General features: G+C 41.8%; 1 protein-coding gene across 1 annotated transcript in view; it reads left to right on the plus strand.

The window, feature by feature from the left end:
• WDFY4 (WDFY family member 4) overlaps positions 1–15,649 on the plus strand; it is a 136,639-nt gene that overhangs the window by 108,499 nt on the left and 12,491 nt on the right. The window contains 6 exon segments of the mRNA XM_009871628.1: positions 4,100–4,253; positions 5,879–5,970; positions 10,786–10,998; positions 13,922–13,947; positions 13,949–14,055; positions 14,875–15,059. Of these exon segments, the coding sequence (XP_009869930.1) occupies positions 4,100–4,253; positions 5,879–5,970; positions 10,786–10,998; positions 13,922–13,947; positions 13,949–14,055; positions 14,875–15,059 (777 nt within the window).

Consider the following 15,649-nt stretch of genomic DNA (forward strand, 5'->3'; position numbering starts at 1 on the left):
CTGAAGAAGTGGGGTGAGACCACATCTAATGCTCCAGAAGGAGTTCATTGTTTTATCTTGTTCTGAACTTGGTACTGTTTTATGGTGCTAAAAGCACTCACCATGGAATTTAATTTCATGGAAACTGAACATTGTGCTTACCTTTCGCAGCTGGTAAACATACATAAGCACCAAAGTTCCTGACTGCTCTCTTCAGCAGACAGTGACACACAAACACAGATACTTGGGCTGTAGCAAACAGTTGCTACTCTTATTTCTGTAATATGTGTTGTGATATAGCACAGTCTACCAGGACAGGTCCTCAAAAGTGTGGTTTTTTAAGGAGTATCTTGCTGAAATCTGCCTATCCTTACAGAGCAATGTGAGGGTGATAGCTAGACCAGAATATTCCACATTCAGAGACTGCTGTACATATGTCAAGCCTGGCCACACCTCCTGTAGCTTTCCAAGTGCTTTGCTGTTGTGCTGGTCTTTTTTTTTTTATGAGATAATAAAATAAAGAGCTGTGCTAATTAAGTAATAAGCCCTATGATATTGGCTGTTACCAGCAGTAGCTGATGGGTTAGTGAACCACCTGAGGCAATGGTTACCATCACACTCTGTGAGCCATATGTTAGCTGCAGTCATGAATGACTGTGGAGTGGCTATTTCTTGTGGTAAACAAAGGCTGCTGTATCTCACTGCACACTTTTCATGCATAACAAGTTCCTAGTCTGAGTAGCTGCTTTGCAGCTGCGTTTATGTGTGATTAGCAGGTAATCAGCACTTTTGTGGGGATAGTTATCTTTGAAAGCTGCTGAGATGTGAAGCACTTAAAAATTTGTCTGGATGTGGATCCACTGAAACTGTTCAATTTCTTCCATTCTCATTGTTTTGTTCCTATGTTGCTGCATGTTCAGATGAGGTCGTTGCTGTTGCTTACCCCAGGGGACTGCTGCTATACTGGCTTGGGAACTGAGAAGCAGTCAGGCAAACAGCAGATCCAAGAACTGTATGATCAAGTTAAGAGCAAGTTGCAAAAGAAGTACTCCCAGATTTAAGGCCTCAGAAGTGTGCTGTGTTGGGAGCTGTGAAAGCTTCTCAGCATGCTAAAAAGCGGACAAGCTATGCATATAACTGCAAAATGCCAGTCTGAATGCACACGACAAGTTGCTTGCACTCTGAGCAAGCAACAATTTAGGTGTACTCCTTGTGAAAAATTGTTGTTGGCATAATTTCCCATTTCTCAAGTCAAAGAACTGATTTACACTTGACCACAGAAGAAGGCAGGGAAGAAGCATTGCCTCTACTAAGGGAACTGTATGGGAGTTTACAAAACCTTATCATTTCACATTTTATTTAAGTGTATTGTGATCTGACTGTGGAGAAAAGTGTGTGTATGTGCTCTGCATATTGTACTGAAATGGATGAAAAACTAGGTCATCAGACAGATGTTAGATGGTACCTTCCACCTCACCTTTTTCAAGTAACTCCTGGAATTCCTTTCAGAAATTGGTCTCAGCACCACCAAAAAAAAAAAAAAAGGCAGCAAAGGTTTCTGTGGTTTTTGTCTTCAGTGGAAAGACATGCTAGGACCCCGTGCCCTCAATAATTAGTGAGACTTCTTTTAATTCAGCTCAGCTTTTATCCCCTTTTATTCTTATCTCACTATTGTGGTTCAGCTTCGCAGGCTAATCATCTTTTCTGGCATTTGTTGTTCAGGATTGCTTATAGAGAATAGGGTTCTTACTCTTCATTTTGTCAATGACTTTTGAGCAGTAGTTTAAGCACTGTCTGCAGGTAATTACTTCTTAGGATCTTTTTGGTATGTGGTGAGTCTTTTCACCTTTGTAAGCATCTTTTAGAAATACTGTGAGTTTAATGCTCCACCAAGCATCAGTGATGCTTAGTTTTATAAACGTGGGAAGTTCTAACTTCTCTCTAGAGACACTTTGACTAGTTAGTTTGTATATACCTTGCTGAATTGTAGTTTTAAAAAGCGTATTTTTCCAGTATTCCTGATGACAGCATAAGGCCTCCACTTAAAGAAGACAGACACTTACTGTGTCTGGCTATAGAAAAGCCATAAGAGTTTATGTCGACTTGCAGTCTGAAGGCATAAAGCAATTCTTGATTCTCTTTTTCCCTTTCAGTGCAGTTTTTGCATTCATAGAGAGAGAAAACTCATTAATTCTGATATAAATATATGCAAATAAATTTATTAATATAGGAAATGGGAAAATCAGTTATTGCTTCCTTTATAAATAATACAAGCTTAAGTTTTAAAGATATTACTTTTCCCTAAAATGAATTAGACAGCCAGGGAAAAAATCACATTTTTTCGTGGTGGTAATATCTTTAACCAGATTTGTCGCACTAACAGCATTTCCTATGTATATATTATTTTTATTTAATACAGGTAATCTTTTTATTACAAATCATATTGTTTCTCAGGAGATTACCATCAGCTCTCATAAAAGCTGCAAAAAAAGATGAAAAAGCATCAATCATCACCAGACACAGCACGCTATGTGTAGATTAAATATACAAAGCTCTTTAATATGCTTCAATGAGATACTTGTTAGCTATTGATTTATTTATAGTCCTTCTTCTACTCTGTTTTAATTTCAATTTGAATTTGACTCCAAGGGTCCCTGCCTAATAATGATCAAGAACAAGATGACCTTGTGCATCAGATTAACTCCAGCTTGGCTTACTCATGTGATTAACCACTTTTTCACTCAGTCCCTTGTCAGTGCTATAAGGAAGGACAAGGAGGTAAAGCAGAACTATGCTGTCATTTAGAGATGGAGATGGACAAAAAGCCTGGTCAGAATTCACCTCAGGGGAAACAGGGACAGGCTCTTTCCATTTGGAATATGTGTTGGCTTTTGGTGGGAGTCTATCTCAAAGGGGAAGCAAGGAGATGTGACTTCAGAATGCAGTATTTACTGATTTCTGCATTTAGATAGCTTATCCATGAGGGTAGTTTCTTCCTAAAAAAATACATGGAAAAATTTATTTCTTGACTTGCAGTTCCCACGCTTAGCAGTTGGTAGATCCAGAGGAGTTGCATCATAACTTGTGAAGGTTCAAAAGGGTAGCGGTTCTTATAGTCAGAAACCAATGTGGGAATTACTGTTCAGGGTTCATCTGGCCCATGGGTGTGCAATCCTGTTCTTACAGCATGAGGATGTTTAGATGTTATTTTCATACTCAAAAGATTGCGAGTCAAAGCTTCAGATGCCTGTTACTGCACAGGAAGACAGCGTCCTCCTCACTTGGCACATGCAACTGTCTACCGGCAGAGAGAAAACTAACCAAAAGCTATGAAGTCACGGTCAGCCATAGACAGAACCTGGCTGCATCTCATATTCATTACAAGATTGACTCTTGCACCACCTCTGGGTTTTAGTGTCTTCATTCTGCCACCCTGCTGGTTTATTCTTTCTTGCCTAGTGAAGCAGCTTTGAGGATTGAATAGTTGAGGATCAGCAATCATTCATAGATTTTCACTGTGCTGCAAAACTATTTAAAGACACCTCTACCTCTGACAACCTCTCTTGAGCCCTGGCAGTAGGATGCAATGTTATGTCTTAAGACATATAATTCAAATTAATTAACCTCAATGAGACATATCTATATTAGTCTGGGAGCATGCTGCAGTTGGGCAGCTATACTCCTGCCAGCACCTAAACCAAGTATTGAGAAACAATTTTGTTCTGTTGCTTTATATTAATTTATATATATATATAAAATATATATGTTATATTAATATATATTAAATAATAAGCTGTTTCAGAAGAAAAGCTGACTCTATAAAGCATTAATAATGAGTATGCTGATATTCTCAAGCTGCCTGCAATAATTTCTGCTTGCCTCTTATTGCAAGCTATGTGAGGACTCCAAGCTTTATGGTGTTCTCAAGCTACACGTCTACAAATCAGGGCTTAGTCCCTAATATAAGTTCACAGTAAATAGAGCTTGGAGAGATCTTGAGAGGTCACCACATCAAACATATGATAAGGTGATTGTTGCAGAATTGGCTAAGATTCTTCATATGCTTTTTATTTAACAGAATATTCACACTGCAGTCTTTTTGCCTGTCTCCATTTCACAGGGTGGGAGTTTTGATGTTGCAGACAGGATGTTTCACAGTGTCAAGAGCACGTGGGAATCGGCATCAAGGGACAACATGAGTGATGTCAGGGAACTCATCCCTGAATTTTTCTACTTGCCAGAGTTCCTAACCAATGCAAATCACTTTGAACTTGGTAAGTTCTAGAAGGGACGTCAGTGGCCCCCTTCCATTCTCCAGCATACCACCAAGGAAAAAGGATCCAGATCCTTTTTGTTGAATCGGTCCCTGGGCTATGCAGACTGATTAAGTTAGTAGCAATGAGGGATCAATCTTTCTTAAAATAAGGCTACAAGAATACAAGGTTCTGATATCTGAATGACATCAGAAGAACCAAATTTCCAACTCAGAAGGAATTGTGGCTCATATTAGTTACTGTGCAAAAGAATTACACATTTTGTCAGATAAAGTTGAATTTTGATATAAGTTGGCTCCTTTTGAAAATTTGGTCTGCATTATCACATCTATGTGACTATTAACAGTATAGTAATTTGTCTTTTGGAAATGGATCAATTGTTAGATGGTGTTGGTGAAAGGTGTAGTTTCTTTAATCTTGTGTCTCTGGTGATTAAAGTCGCCAAGCGTCCTAACTATCATCTTGAAAGGTTCTGCACAAGTCACCTGAACCTGATACACTGTCCCTGGCCTCAAGCAGCATCACAATCCCTTCTGAAAAGTACACTCTCTCTAGACCTTTCTACATTAGTGATGGAGGGTCAGAGAAAATCCAGAAAAAAAACAGTATTCAGAAATAGGCACGGCAATCCTGACTTACTTCATTTTACAAGAAATTCAAATAATTCGCTATGCAAAGCTGCTGTTTGCAGTGGACAAAGGTTGGTTAATAATTAAGGCAGAGGTAAAATATTTTAAGAATCATTCCAGATTAGTGATGGCAAAGGCAGCTTAACCCATGGTACTGAGGTCTAGCTATAATTGTATTTAAGATCTCAGTGAAATGAGGCATGCTAAGAAAAGAGTAGAATTGGAAAAAGACATTATAAGACTGTCAAAAGACAGGAGGGGATTGAAGTAGTTTCATCCTGAGAGGAGACCAGGAAACAGAGCCTGGCTGAAATCAAGATCCAAAACTGACCTGCATGGAATCAAGTGGAGGAACATAAAAAAAGACACCAGAATCTTGCCAATAGAGAGAAAACAAATGGAATATTTTACTGTAGCCAAAGCCAAGAACCTGAATTTGTTCACTTCTATATTGTGAGGAAATTTGGAGCCTCAACTTAGATTTGAATTCATCCAGTCGTGCAACACTGTGCTCTGATTTAAGAACATATGCTCACCTGAAAGAAATCAGATTGCAAAGGACTTGAGAACAAAATCCCTTTCAGTGGCTGCTTTAGTACGAATACTTGACAGTTAGGCTCACAGGATTATGTATTAAAAGAAAGTTGTGTCAGCAGGCTTGACTTGTACGAGTTGGCAGTGTGTGCTAAAAGAGTTGGTGCAGAGGACACGAATATTTTAATGTATTGGTGACAGTTACTAGAACATCTAGTTCTAATAACATCTGAATATCTTCTCAGTGCTTTATTGCTGGATTATAAATCCTAGGAAAAATTGGTTCTGTAGTGTTCTGTGGCATTATATGTGATGTAGAACCTGAAACTGCATGTGTGGAAATCACCTCAATTTCCTTTGACTTGAAAATCTTTGACTTAAAAATTCCTTTGACTAAAAATCTGTTCCTACTTGCATTGTGTGTGATTCTTGTTTTCAATTCTCCCTTTGTAATTTGTGCAGGCTGCATGCAGGATGGAACAGTGCTGGGAGATGTGCAGCTTCCTCCTTGGGCAAATGGGGACCCCCATAAATTCATTCTCCTGCACAGACAGGTCAGTGAATACCAAGTTTTGTGACAAAATGCTGAACTGAGTCCCACTGAAAACGAACCTGTGAAGGCCAGAGTCACAGGCCAGAAATGCGTTCTGCCTTTGAATGAATTCTGAGCTATGTGTGTCTACTTGTCTGCCTAATGATTCACACTAAATCAAGGAGAACTTTCCAGACTAGGTGGGGTTTATATCTAGGTCTGTAGTATTCACCCATTTCAGCTGGCAAGTGTATGTGCACATAACATAATGTATGCACATGGCACTTACCTGCATACAATTCCACATTATTGCTAACAAGCTGCGTGTTCAAGCTATGTACCTCCAGCTCTGAGTCATGCCAGGACTACAATTTTTTTTATATTTTGGGGAGAGTGCCAAACCTAATGTGATTTCCTGTCTTTAATGGAGTCAGCCTTGGCAATCTGAAAGCAAATAGTGTTAAGGCCCTGAGTCTTACTCCAGTTAATAGTTAGGGAGTCTTCACTTCTGTATGATGTCACCTGCTACATGGTAGTGAGTGCAAAAGCAATTCTATGTGAAGGCTGTTGGACTGAACGCAGACTTTGCAGCAGAGTGTCTTGGTGCAGGTCTCTCTTTTTGTTCGAACTAAAAGGGAATGGGCTGTGCTACAGTGCCCTTGCATTATCTTATCCAATTTCCTCTGGCAGAAGGAGTCAATCTGTATTTGTGAGTGTGTGCCGATTGTTGCTGTGTACAAGCAGTGTGTTAGCATTGGTACCACTAAACAAACAGCCCATTATTTTGAAGGCATTGCATCACCCTGGTTTGTTGTGTGTACATTCAATTTCTGCCTCAGTGGGTTCTTCTGGCCTTTCCTATGCTATGCAGGTCCTGCCATTGGGGTTTCAGCTTTCACTCTCTATCATCTCTTTGCAGGTGATTGTATCCAAACCTGTGGATACAACCACCTTCTCTATTTTGATATTTCCAAATAAGCCTTTCCTCAGTTGACCTCTCCAAATGCTGCTTTAAGTCTGGTCTCCAATCTCCTTACTGACTGTCTTAACTTTGTTCCTGTTTTGAACAAAACCAGAGTCATACTCTGCTCTTGTAAACATTTTCACTACTCTTCCCCTAACTGTAGCAGTTACCTGTGTAACTCAGATCACAGCCCAGTATTACTGGCTGACAAGCACACGGTCAGTAGACTTGCCTGGGAAAAAAAATGTATGTAAGAGCTTTTCACCAGAAAACTAGTCAGGTTGAAATAAGGGGGGTATCAGTAGTAAGAAGAAAATGTCTCAATAAATCATTTCAGCTTTCTGTCTTTGTTATCAAAACATTTCAAAATGATCTTTTCATTGCTATGTTTATATTAGATTACAAGCTGAAATAAAAATATTTTCTTTTATGATGTAGTTGTTATAATTATTATTGTATGGTTTATAGCTTTTTTATTAGTAAAACAAAAGGATGTAATTTTCCCAAATTTAGAACTGTGCAGGAGGGTGGGGGGGTACATTTCAATAGATGAGAAAACTTAGTTGGGCTTTTTGTTCTGATCTGGAAATAAAATGCTATATTTGATGTCTGAATTTCCCCCAGAACCTAGCTTCCATTTTTCATTCAGACTCTGTCCCCTTCCTTTTTGTTGCGTTTTAGGTTGAGTGGATAAGGAGAGATTTTTTTTTTGCCAAAGAACCAAGATACAGAGAGATTAAGAGCCACGTTCAGACTGCTGTTCAGACCCTGTATAATAGCTATTAGAGCTGGACATCTCTGAAGCTGCCTAGAGACTTATTTAGAGGCTCGGATTTAGAGGCTCTAGTCACACTAAAAGGTAGTAGAAGAGAGATGTGAGACTTTTCCAGTGCCTGCAACCACATGATGATACATCTGCAATAGGAAGGAGATTCTGTTATGTGTTGTCTGCACTTCAGGCTTGCTGCTCGAAGTACAGTCCTTACTAAAATGAAGACTTGAGCCCAGGGAGCGCCCAGTCCTTACTCTTGCAGGGAAGCAACTCGGTGCTACCCACTGTGGTTAAGTTTTGATCCTAGAAACTCCAATAAAGGCGTGGAAGTTTGGGAGCCCTCTGATTCCTTTCTTTGCTCTATCTCATGCTGTCTCTGTGAACTTCCAAGGTGCTTAATCTCTCTTCTCCAGTTTCCCAAACATGGGAAAGACAACACTGGCCTCCTCTAACAAAGGTGCTGCAGACAGAAATCCATGGATGCCTGGAAGCTGCTGCAATTTTAGGCTGATTTTTTTTTTTAAAGAAAAATGCTGTCTCTTATACTTTGGCTTGTATGGAGTGCAAAGTGCTGAACTGTGCTCCTTACTACTTGTGTAATGGTGAGCACTCTGAATGATACAATGGGGAACATCTGCTTTTGCCTTGTACTTTGGAGGAAGGGTGCAGTTTTGAAATTAATCTATCAGTCATCCCTGAGTAGCATAGTTTTGCTCTCATTGTAGAGTGATCTTACATAGTGTGAACTAGATTTGTTTTGGATGAAAGGAAACCAAAAGCTGCACTCCAGTTGTGCACTCCAGATGCTGGTAACATTCAGCCTGTGGGAACAGAGCAGATCTAGTCTGAAGTCCCCACAGTGCACATAATGTGGATACTGGGTCCTCTCTACCATCTGGTCTGTTTTACAGACCTGCTTCCGCTGAGCTCTGCTATTTGATAACATTGGCACGGCTGAGAAAGCCACACGACTTTTACAAATTAATTCAAATCTCAAATAGGAGCAGTATAGCAAATGAAAGATCACATATATAGACTTGTGTTCTTAATAATTTGCAAGACCGGATCAGACTTTGCATGCAGTCAGTGCAGTATTCTCCCTTCAACCATAGATAGTGCCATGTGTCACACAGGAGGGTACAAGAAATCTTACTGTGGAAAGAAAGTTCATTAGCCTGCCTGGCAAGTTCATCCAACCCTGAAGTGAAGAGTTAGAGATCTTGAATTCTAAAACATGAGGGTTTCTGTCTCCTGAAATGATCCGCAAGACTGGATGTATTTGTTACTGGTACCATGGTCATTTTTACGAGGCTTCCCAGTGAGTTTTACTCAGATCCAGATCAACACTGTTCTAAGGATTGACTATTGGCTTAAAGAATGTAAGAGCAAAGAATTGTTCTTGACATAAAACTGCGTAGCTCCCTGTTTCATGTTTAATAAGTTAGGAATCTAGTCTACTGAAGAAATTATTTACTTTCTCCTTAGAGCACAAGGTCTCCCTCCCTGACTGGGCTTGTCATAGTGCTCAGTGAAATAACGAGAAGGCTGCGCAGTTGCAGCTCTGCTGGTGGCTTTGTTTTGCTCTAGCAGTGATGCCAGGCAAAATTTACAGATTGTAATTCATGGACTAACTGCTTTTATTAATGAGGATGAGTTCTGAGTCTGTTCATAAGTGTTTTCCTGTTGTTTGCAGGGGACAGATTGTCTGCTGTGCTTGTTCTCTGAGCTGCCCTGTGATCATTACAGCTGTGGGCAGGGTCATTTAAACCAGCTGCACTGGGTTAACTGTCTGCTCTGTGAAATGAGCCATTGTTCTGGATCCCATTAGCTTGTGTATTTCTGCTGTGCTTCGGGTGGGATGGTCTGCTTGGGAGACCTTTAACTGAGCATCAGGGAGTATTGCACAGTCAAATGATTTGGAGATAGGAAAGTGTTTTTAATAATGCTTAACACTTCTGCTTGAGTCATTGGGTGAGGCCCAATGGGAACACGCAAAACTTCGGTGAAGCAGGTGATGGCAGGGGCAGTAGCATTTACTGAAGCCCCATGGGTAAGACTGGCTAACTTGGAGGTGGGCAAAGGTTCAGTTCAAAAGTGTGTCCACTGCTTATGAACTTGCTGTCTCGGTATTCCAAGCACATTACACCGAGCTTTCTAGGGAGCCCACATTAGGGTGGCCTTTTTCTTCTGGTCCCATTAATCCACACACCTGTCACTGTGGGTGGCAAATCTAATAAAAATTAACCATTTCTTATTTGGGGGAAAAAAGTTCACATCCTGAGTTTTTCCAGGATGAGGAAAACTGGAGCTGCAGCTGTCCCTGTTTAAGCCCTGCACGGGTAGCAGAACATTTGTTGATCAAACCTAGGCAATCTTAAAGATTCTGTCCTACGACTGCCCTGTTGCACCCCAAATCTGCCATTGCAAACCCCTTCCTTGTCTTGGATTGCAGCATCCCTTGCCATTTCACTACAAGCTTTACATTCTCTTTGCTGGTTCATGGCATGCAGCCTCTCCTGCTGTGTCCTTTAGACCCAGCTTAAAGCTCCTCTTCTAGTCATCCCCCTTCTAATCAATGCTGTTCTGTATCTTCTCACATAAGGTCTCTGCTACTCAGTGTGATTCATAATTAAGGCGTATTTAAAGAAATAGAAATTCACCTGTGGTTTGTCTACAGAGCAAAATGGTGGTACCACATGCTAGCACATGTTGTGGTCATTTAAAACATCTTGTGTCAGTAACAGTATTTGTGAAGACATGATAGCACAGGATTTAGTGTGTGCTGGAACCTAGAGGATGTGCCAAGATCTCTGAAGTTCTTGCATTTTACTGTGTGGAACCTGCTTGTGTTGTCTCTGAGAATATTGTTCCTGGTGTCTGTTAAGTCAAGCATGCTGTACTCTGTCCTTCCTTTTCCTGTGCAAATTCACTTTTTGTCTCTTTGGTCACATTTTGTGAGGATGTGCTGAGAATGGTGGTACTGGGGAACTGAAAGTTTGAAGATTCACTTGTAGATAATTTAAGTCTCCAACAGGGATTGGAAAGTGATTGCTTGTAATAGGTACACCCTATTGAATTAATTAATTTTCTTTCCATTTCAGGCACTAGAAAGTGACTATGTGAGTGCACACCTCCATCGCTGGATAGATCTGATCTTTGGCCACAAGCAACATGGCTCAGCTGCTGTGGAGGCAGTTAACACCTATCACCCTTACTTCTATGGAGACAAGATGGACCTCAACAACATTAAAGATCCTCTGATTAAGAGCACCATCCTGGGTTTTATCAGCAACTTTGGACAGATACCAAAGCAGGTACTATTTTATCATGAGGGAGAATAGTTTATTTTAATCTTGTAGTATTTCAACACAGCAGAGAGGGAACAATCCGGGAGGTTCCTGGAATGTATGGAGGATAACTTCCTCACACAGCTGGTAAGTGAACCAACCAGGGAAGGTGCCCTGCTGGACCTCCTGTTTGTGGACAGAGAAAGTCTTGTGAAGGATGTGGCAGTTGGAGGCTGTCTAGGGAACAGTGACCATGAAATTATTAAGTTCTCTATTCTTAGAGATGTTAGGAGGGGGGACAGCAAAACTGTCACTTTGGACCTCCAAAGGGTGGACTTTGACTTGTTTAGGCAGTTGCTTGATAAAATCCTTTGGGAGTCAGTTTTGAAGGGCAGAGGAGTCCAAGAAGGCTGGACGCTTTTTAAGAAGGAAGTCTTAAGGCGCCGGAGCAGGCTATCCCCATGTGCTGTAAGATGAGCCAGCGGCAGAAGCAACCAGCCTGGCTGAATAGGGAGAGTTGGCTGAAAATCAGGGAAAAAGGAGAGTTTATGGCCTCTGGAAGAGGGGTCAGGCCACTCATAACGAGTACAAGAATACTGTTAGGTTATGCAGGGAGATAATTAGAAGCTAGAAATTAGCTAGAAATTAATCTAGTTTTGGAGGTAAAGAACAGCAAGACAAGTTTCTATAAATACATTAACAACAAGAGGAAGACCAAGGAGAGCCTCCATTCTCTACTAGACACAGGAGGAAGTATGGTAACCAAAGACGAGGATGAGGCTGAGGTGCCTCATGATTTTTTTGCTTCAGTCTGCAGTAATAGAAGCACTTTTACTGAGGAAATCCAGCCCCCAAAGCCAAGAGACAGGGGCCAGGAGCAAAATGACCCTCCCACAATCCAGGAGGAGATAGTCGGTGACCTGCTGCTCAACATCGAGATGCACAAATCTATGGGACCAGATGGGATTCATCCTAGAGTGCTGAGTGAAGTGGCAAGGATGCTCACCAAGACACTGTCCATCGTTTATCAGCAGTTCTGGCTGACTGGGGATGTCCCAGCTGATTGCAAGTCAGCGAATATAACATCCATCAATAAGAAGGGATGGAGGGATGATCTGGGAAATTACAGGACTGACAGTTTGACTTCACTGCTAGGGAAGCTGATGGAGCAGATCATCCGGAGTTCCATTATGCAGCACATGCAGGACAACCAGATGATCAGGCCCAGTCAGCATGAGTTTATGAAGGGCATGTCCTGTTTAACAAACCTGATCTCCTTCTGTGACAGGATGACCTACTTGCTGCATGAAGGAAAGGATGTGGATACTGTCTACCTTGACTTTAGCAAGGCACTTGACACCGTTGCCCACAGCATTCTCCTGGAGAAATTGACTACACTTGGCTTGGATGGGCATATGCTTTGCTGGGTGAAAAACTAGTTGGATGGCCAAGTCCAAAGAGTTGTGGTCAATGGAGTTAAATCCAGTTGGCAGCCGGTCACAAGTGATGTCCCCCAGGGCTCAGTGCTGGGCCCAGTCCTGTGTGACATTTTCATCAATGATTTGAACCAGGGGATAGAGTACACCCTTAGCAAGTTTGCAGATGACACTAAGCTGGGTGGAAGCCTCGATCTGCTTGAGGGTAGGGAGGCTTTACAGAGGGATCTAGACAGGCTGGATCACTGGGCCAAGGCCAATTACATGAGTTTCAATAAAGCCAAATGCTGGGTCCTACACAACCCCCAGCAGCGCTACAGACTTGGGCAAGAGTGGATGGGGGGGGCAGAGAGGGACCTGGGGGTGTTGGTGGACAGTCAGCTGAACTGGAGCCAGCAGTGTGCCCAGGTGGCCAACAAGGCCAACGGCATCCTGATCTGGATCAGGAGTACTGCTGTCAGCAGGAGCAGGGAGGTGATCATTTCCTTCTACTCAGCTTTGATGAGGCCTCACTTCGAGTGCTGTGTCCAGTTTTGGACCCTCACTACAAGAGGGACATTGAGGTGCTGGAGAGATACAGAGATGGGCTACCAAGCTGGTAAAGCATTTGGAGCATGTGTCACATGAGGAACAGCTGAGGGATCTGGGGCTGTTTAGCCTGGAGAAGAGGAGATTGAGGGGAGACCTCATTGCTTTCTACAACTACTTGACAGGAGGCTGTAGAGGGGTAAGGGTTGGTCTGTTCTCTCTAGTGGGAGTGATAGGACAAGGGGAAGTGGCCTTAAGTTATGCCAGGGGACGTTCAGGTTGGATATCAGAAAGAATTTATTTGCTGAAGGGATTGTCAGGCATTGGAACAGGCTGCCCAGGGAGATGGCTGAGTCACCATCCCTGGGAGGTGTTTCAGAGGCAGATAAGTGTTGTGCTGAGGGACACGGTTTAGTGGTGTTGATGGGGCTAGGACAAGGGTTGGACTCAGTGATCTTGAAGGTTTCTTCCAACCAAAACTATTCTATGATTCTATGAACTGCAGAGAAAGAATAGACACTTAAATCAGAGACATTTTCTGATTTAAAACTTCTGAAAGATGGGCTAAAGACTTCTCCAGGTTGTGTACTACATCAGTAGGCACCCACACACGTGTGTAATTTTACTTTCTCATCATCCTGTTCCTGTTATATGCTCTACAGTGGTGGTATCAGATTTGGATTCTGCTCCTTCAGTACAGTCACATGAGTAACCACTAGTCTGGGAATAGGTATACTGAAATAAAAGCAGCTCAAAGTCTCACCTATACATTTCTCTCTCCTGAATTTCCAAGACTACCTTCCTATCTCTGTGAGGAAGGGTTGTATTCTGGTGAAAAAGTAATAAGGGTATGATTTTATTTGAATGAAGAGGTTCACATATGATAACCCCTGGAGTGTATGATTAAGGATTTATTTAAACAGATGTCTCTCCTGCATGATCTAGGAAATAGAGATTAATTCTCCAATGCCATTCTGTTGTTCTAGCTCTTCACAAAACCACATCCATCCAGGAAGTTCATCAGGGAGAGAGTCCATGCTGTCCCTTCACTTAAGCGGAATTCTTCCTCCTTTTTTGAGCAGCCTGCAAAATCTGAAGCTTTCACCAGTTACAATGAAAGGTACTGCAGGGGCTGTACTCTATTTTCAGAACCTATGAGTACAGAATTTTTGGATGGGGTGAGCCTGGGTTTTCAAGAACACAAAAATAGTCACACAGCTTTGAGTTGGTACAGTCAAGATCCCTTCTGCCAAGTCTTATTTGTGTGTACGTGTATTGTGAGTGGGCATTGAAAACATTCAAATACTCAGGAGAAATTGTGAAAAGTCTGTTGTAGTTCAGAACAGACTTTTATCAGGACACCTGAATCTCTTCTCTCTTCCACATTGTGAATATATTAAACTGAAACATAAAGCTCACTGTTTTCCATTCATATTCTCTCTTTTATATTCAACAGCAAAGCAAATACTGTCTTTCCCCACTTCTCGATCTTCAAACCTTTTCTTTTTCTTCATCTTTTTCTTAGTCTGCTGTTTTTCTTAACATGAAGCCTGGAAAATTTCAGTGTGTCTACTTTTTTATCTCACAGTGGTTTTCTTTACATCACACATCTTTGTGGGGACAGTGGGCTCCCTGAGCCATACTACAGAGGCTGTTGGTGACAGGACTGGAATCCTTTGTAGTGCATGGCATCAGGCAGTCTGCAGATGAAGAGGAACTCAATGACACTGCTGTTCAACCTCCTCCTTTGGAGAATGTCACTCCCTCTGCATGAAATTTATGTGGCCTGTTCGAGTGTTTCCACTACCCTGTTTTGATTCTTGGTTACAGGGTGGATTTCTGTCTGTGGGCCTGACCACAGCACTGAGCCCAGCTGTGGGACTTGCCACACAAGCTGTGCAAGGAGGAAAGTTCACGTAAGTCCTCTAAAAAACAACAGAATTAAATACCTTCTCTGTCTTGTCAGACTATCCCAAGGGAGCTATTGGGCACATTGTTCATACTGAGAAAGGCATTCTGGCTGTTGAAAAAAACAAGGTTTTGATTCCTCCTCTTTGGAGCAAAACGTTCTGCTGGGGATTTGAGGACTTCACCTGCTGCTTTGGCAACTATGGGTCTGAGAAGGTAAATAAGAAAAGGTCTAAGTATTCTACAATTTAATAGTATGTTGTGATCTTTGGCTGGTTTGGGCATCCATTTCAGAGGCTTTTGGGGAGCTGGTTTCAGAGAATGATGTACAGGACTTGCTCACAGTAAAGCTTCTTGAAGAATCTCAGGCTGGATATCCCAGCACAGTATCAAGTCCCTCTACACTGTTCAAATGTGGCATTTTCCCTCAAGTTTTCCTTCCAGTGGCTGTGTTGTCCATTGAAATGAAGGAGAAACCCCATTTCATAGGTTGTAAGGACAATATAAGGTCTCCTGGCCACTGATTAGAAATTTCATTGTGCAGAACTTTCTGCTGGAATTACGATGGGACCATCTGTCAGTTCCCCTCTGGCTCCCAAGCTTAGCCCAGTGCATGCATTCAAAAGAGTAATGTCTTCTATTCTGGAAAGTTAATATTCTTACTTCTTTGTTGTTAAAAATCAACGGTCTATGTCATTACACTGCTTGTTACGGCATTTGACAGATCCAGTTTCTTCCTCTACTGTGAACACACTGATTTTCAGATGTGTTTGACACAATGTTACGGCATGCAAAGACATCTGAGT

Source organism: Apaloderma vittatum, unplaced genomic scaffold (genome assembly GCF_000703405.1).
Source record: "Apaloderma vittatum isolate BGI_N311 unplaced genomic scaffold, ASM70340v1 scaffold1806, whole genome shotgun sequence".
In the NCBI taxonomy this organism is placed as follows: domain Eukaryota; kingdom Metazoa; phylum Chordata; class Aves; order Trogoniformes; family Trogonidae; genus Apaloderma; species Apaloderma vittatum.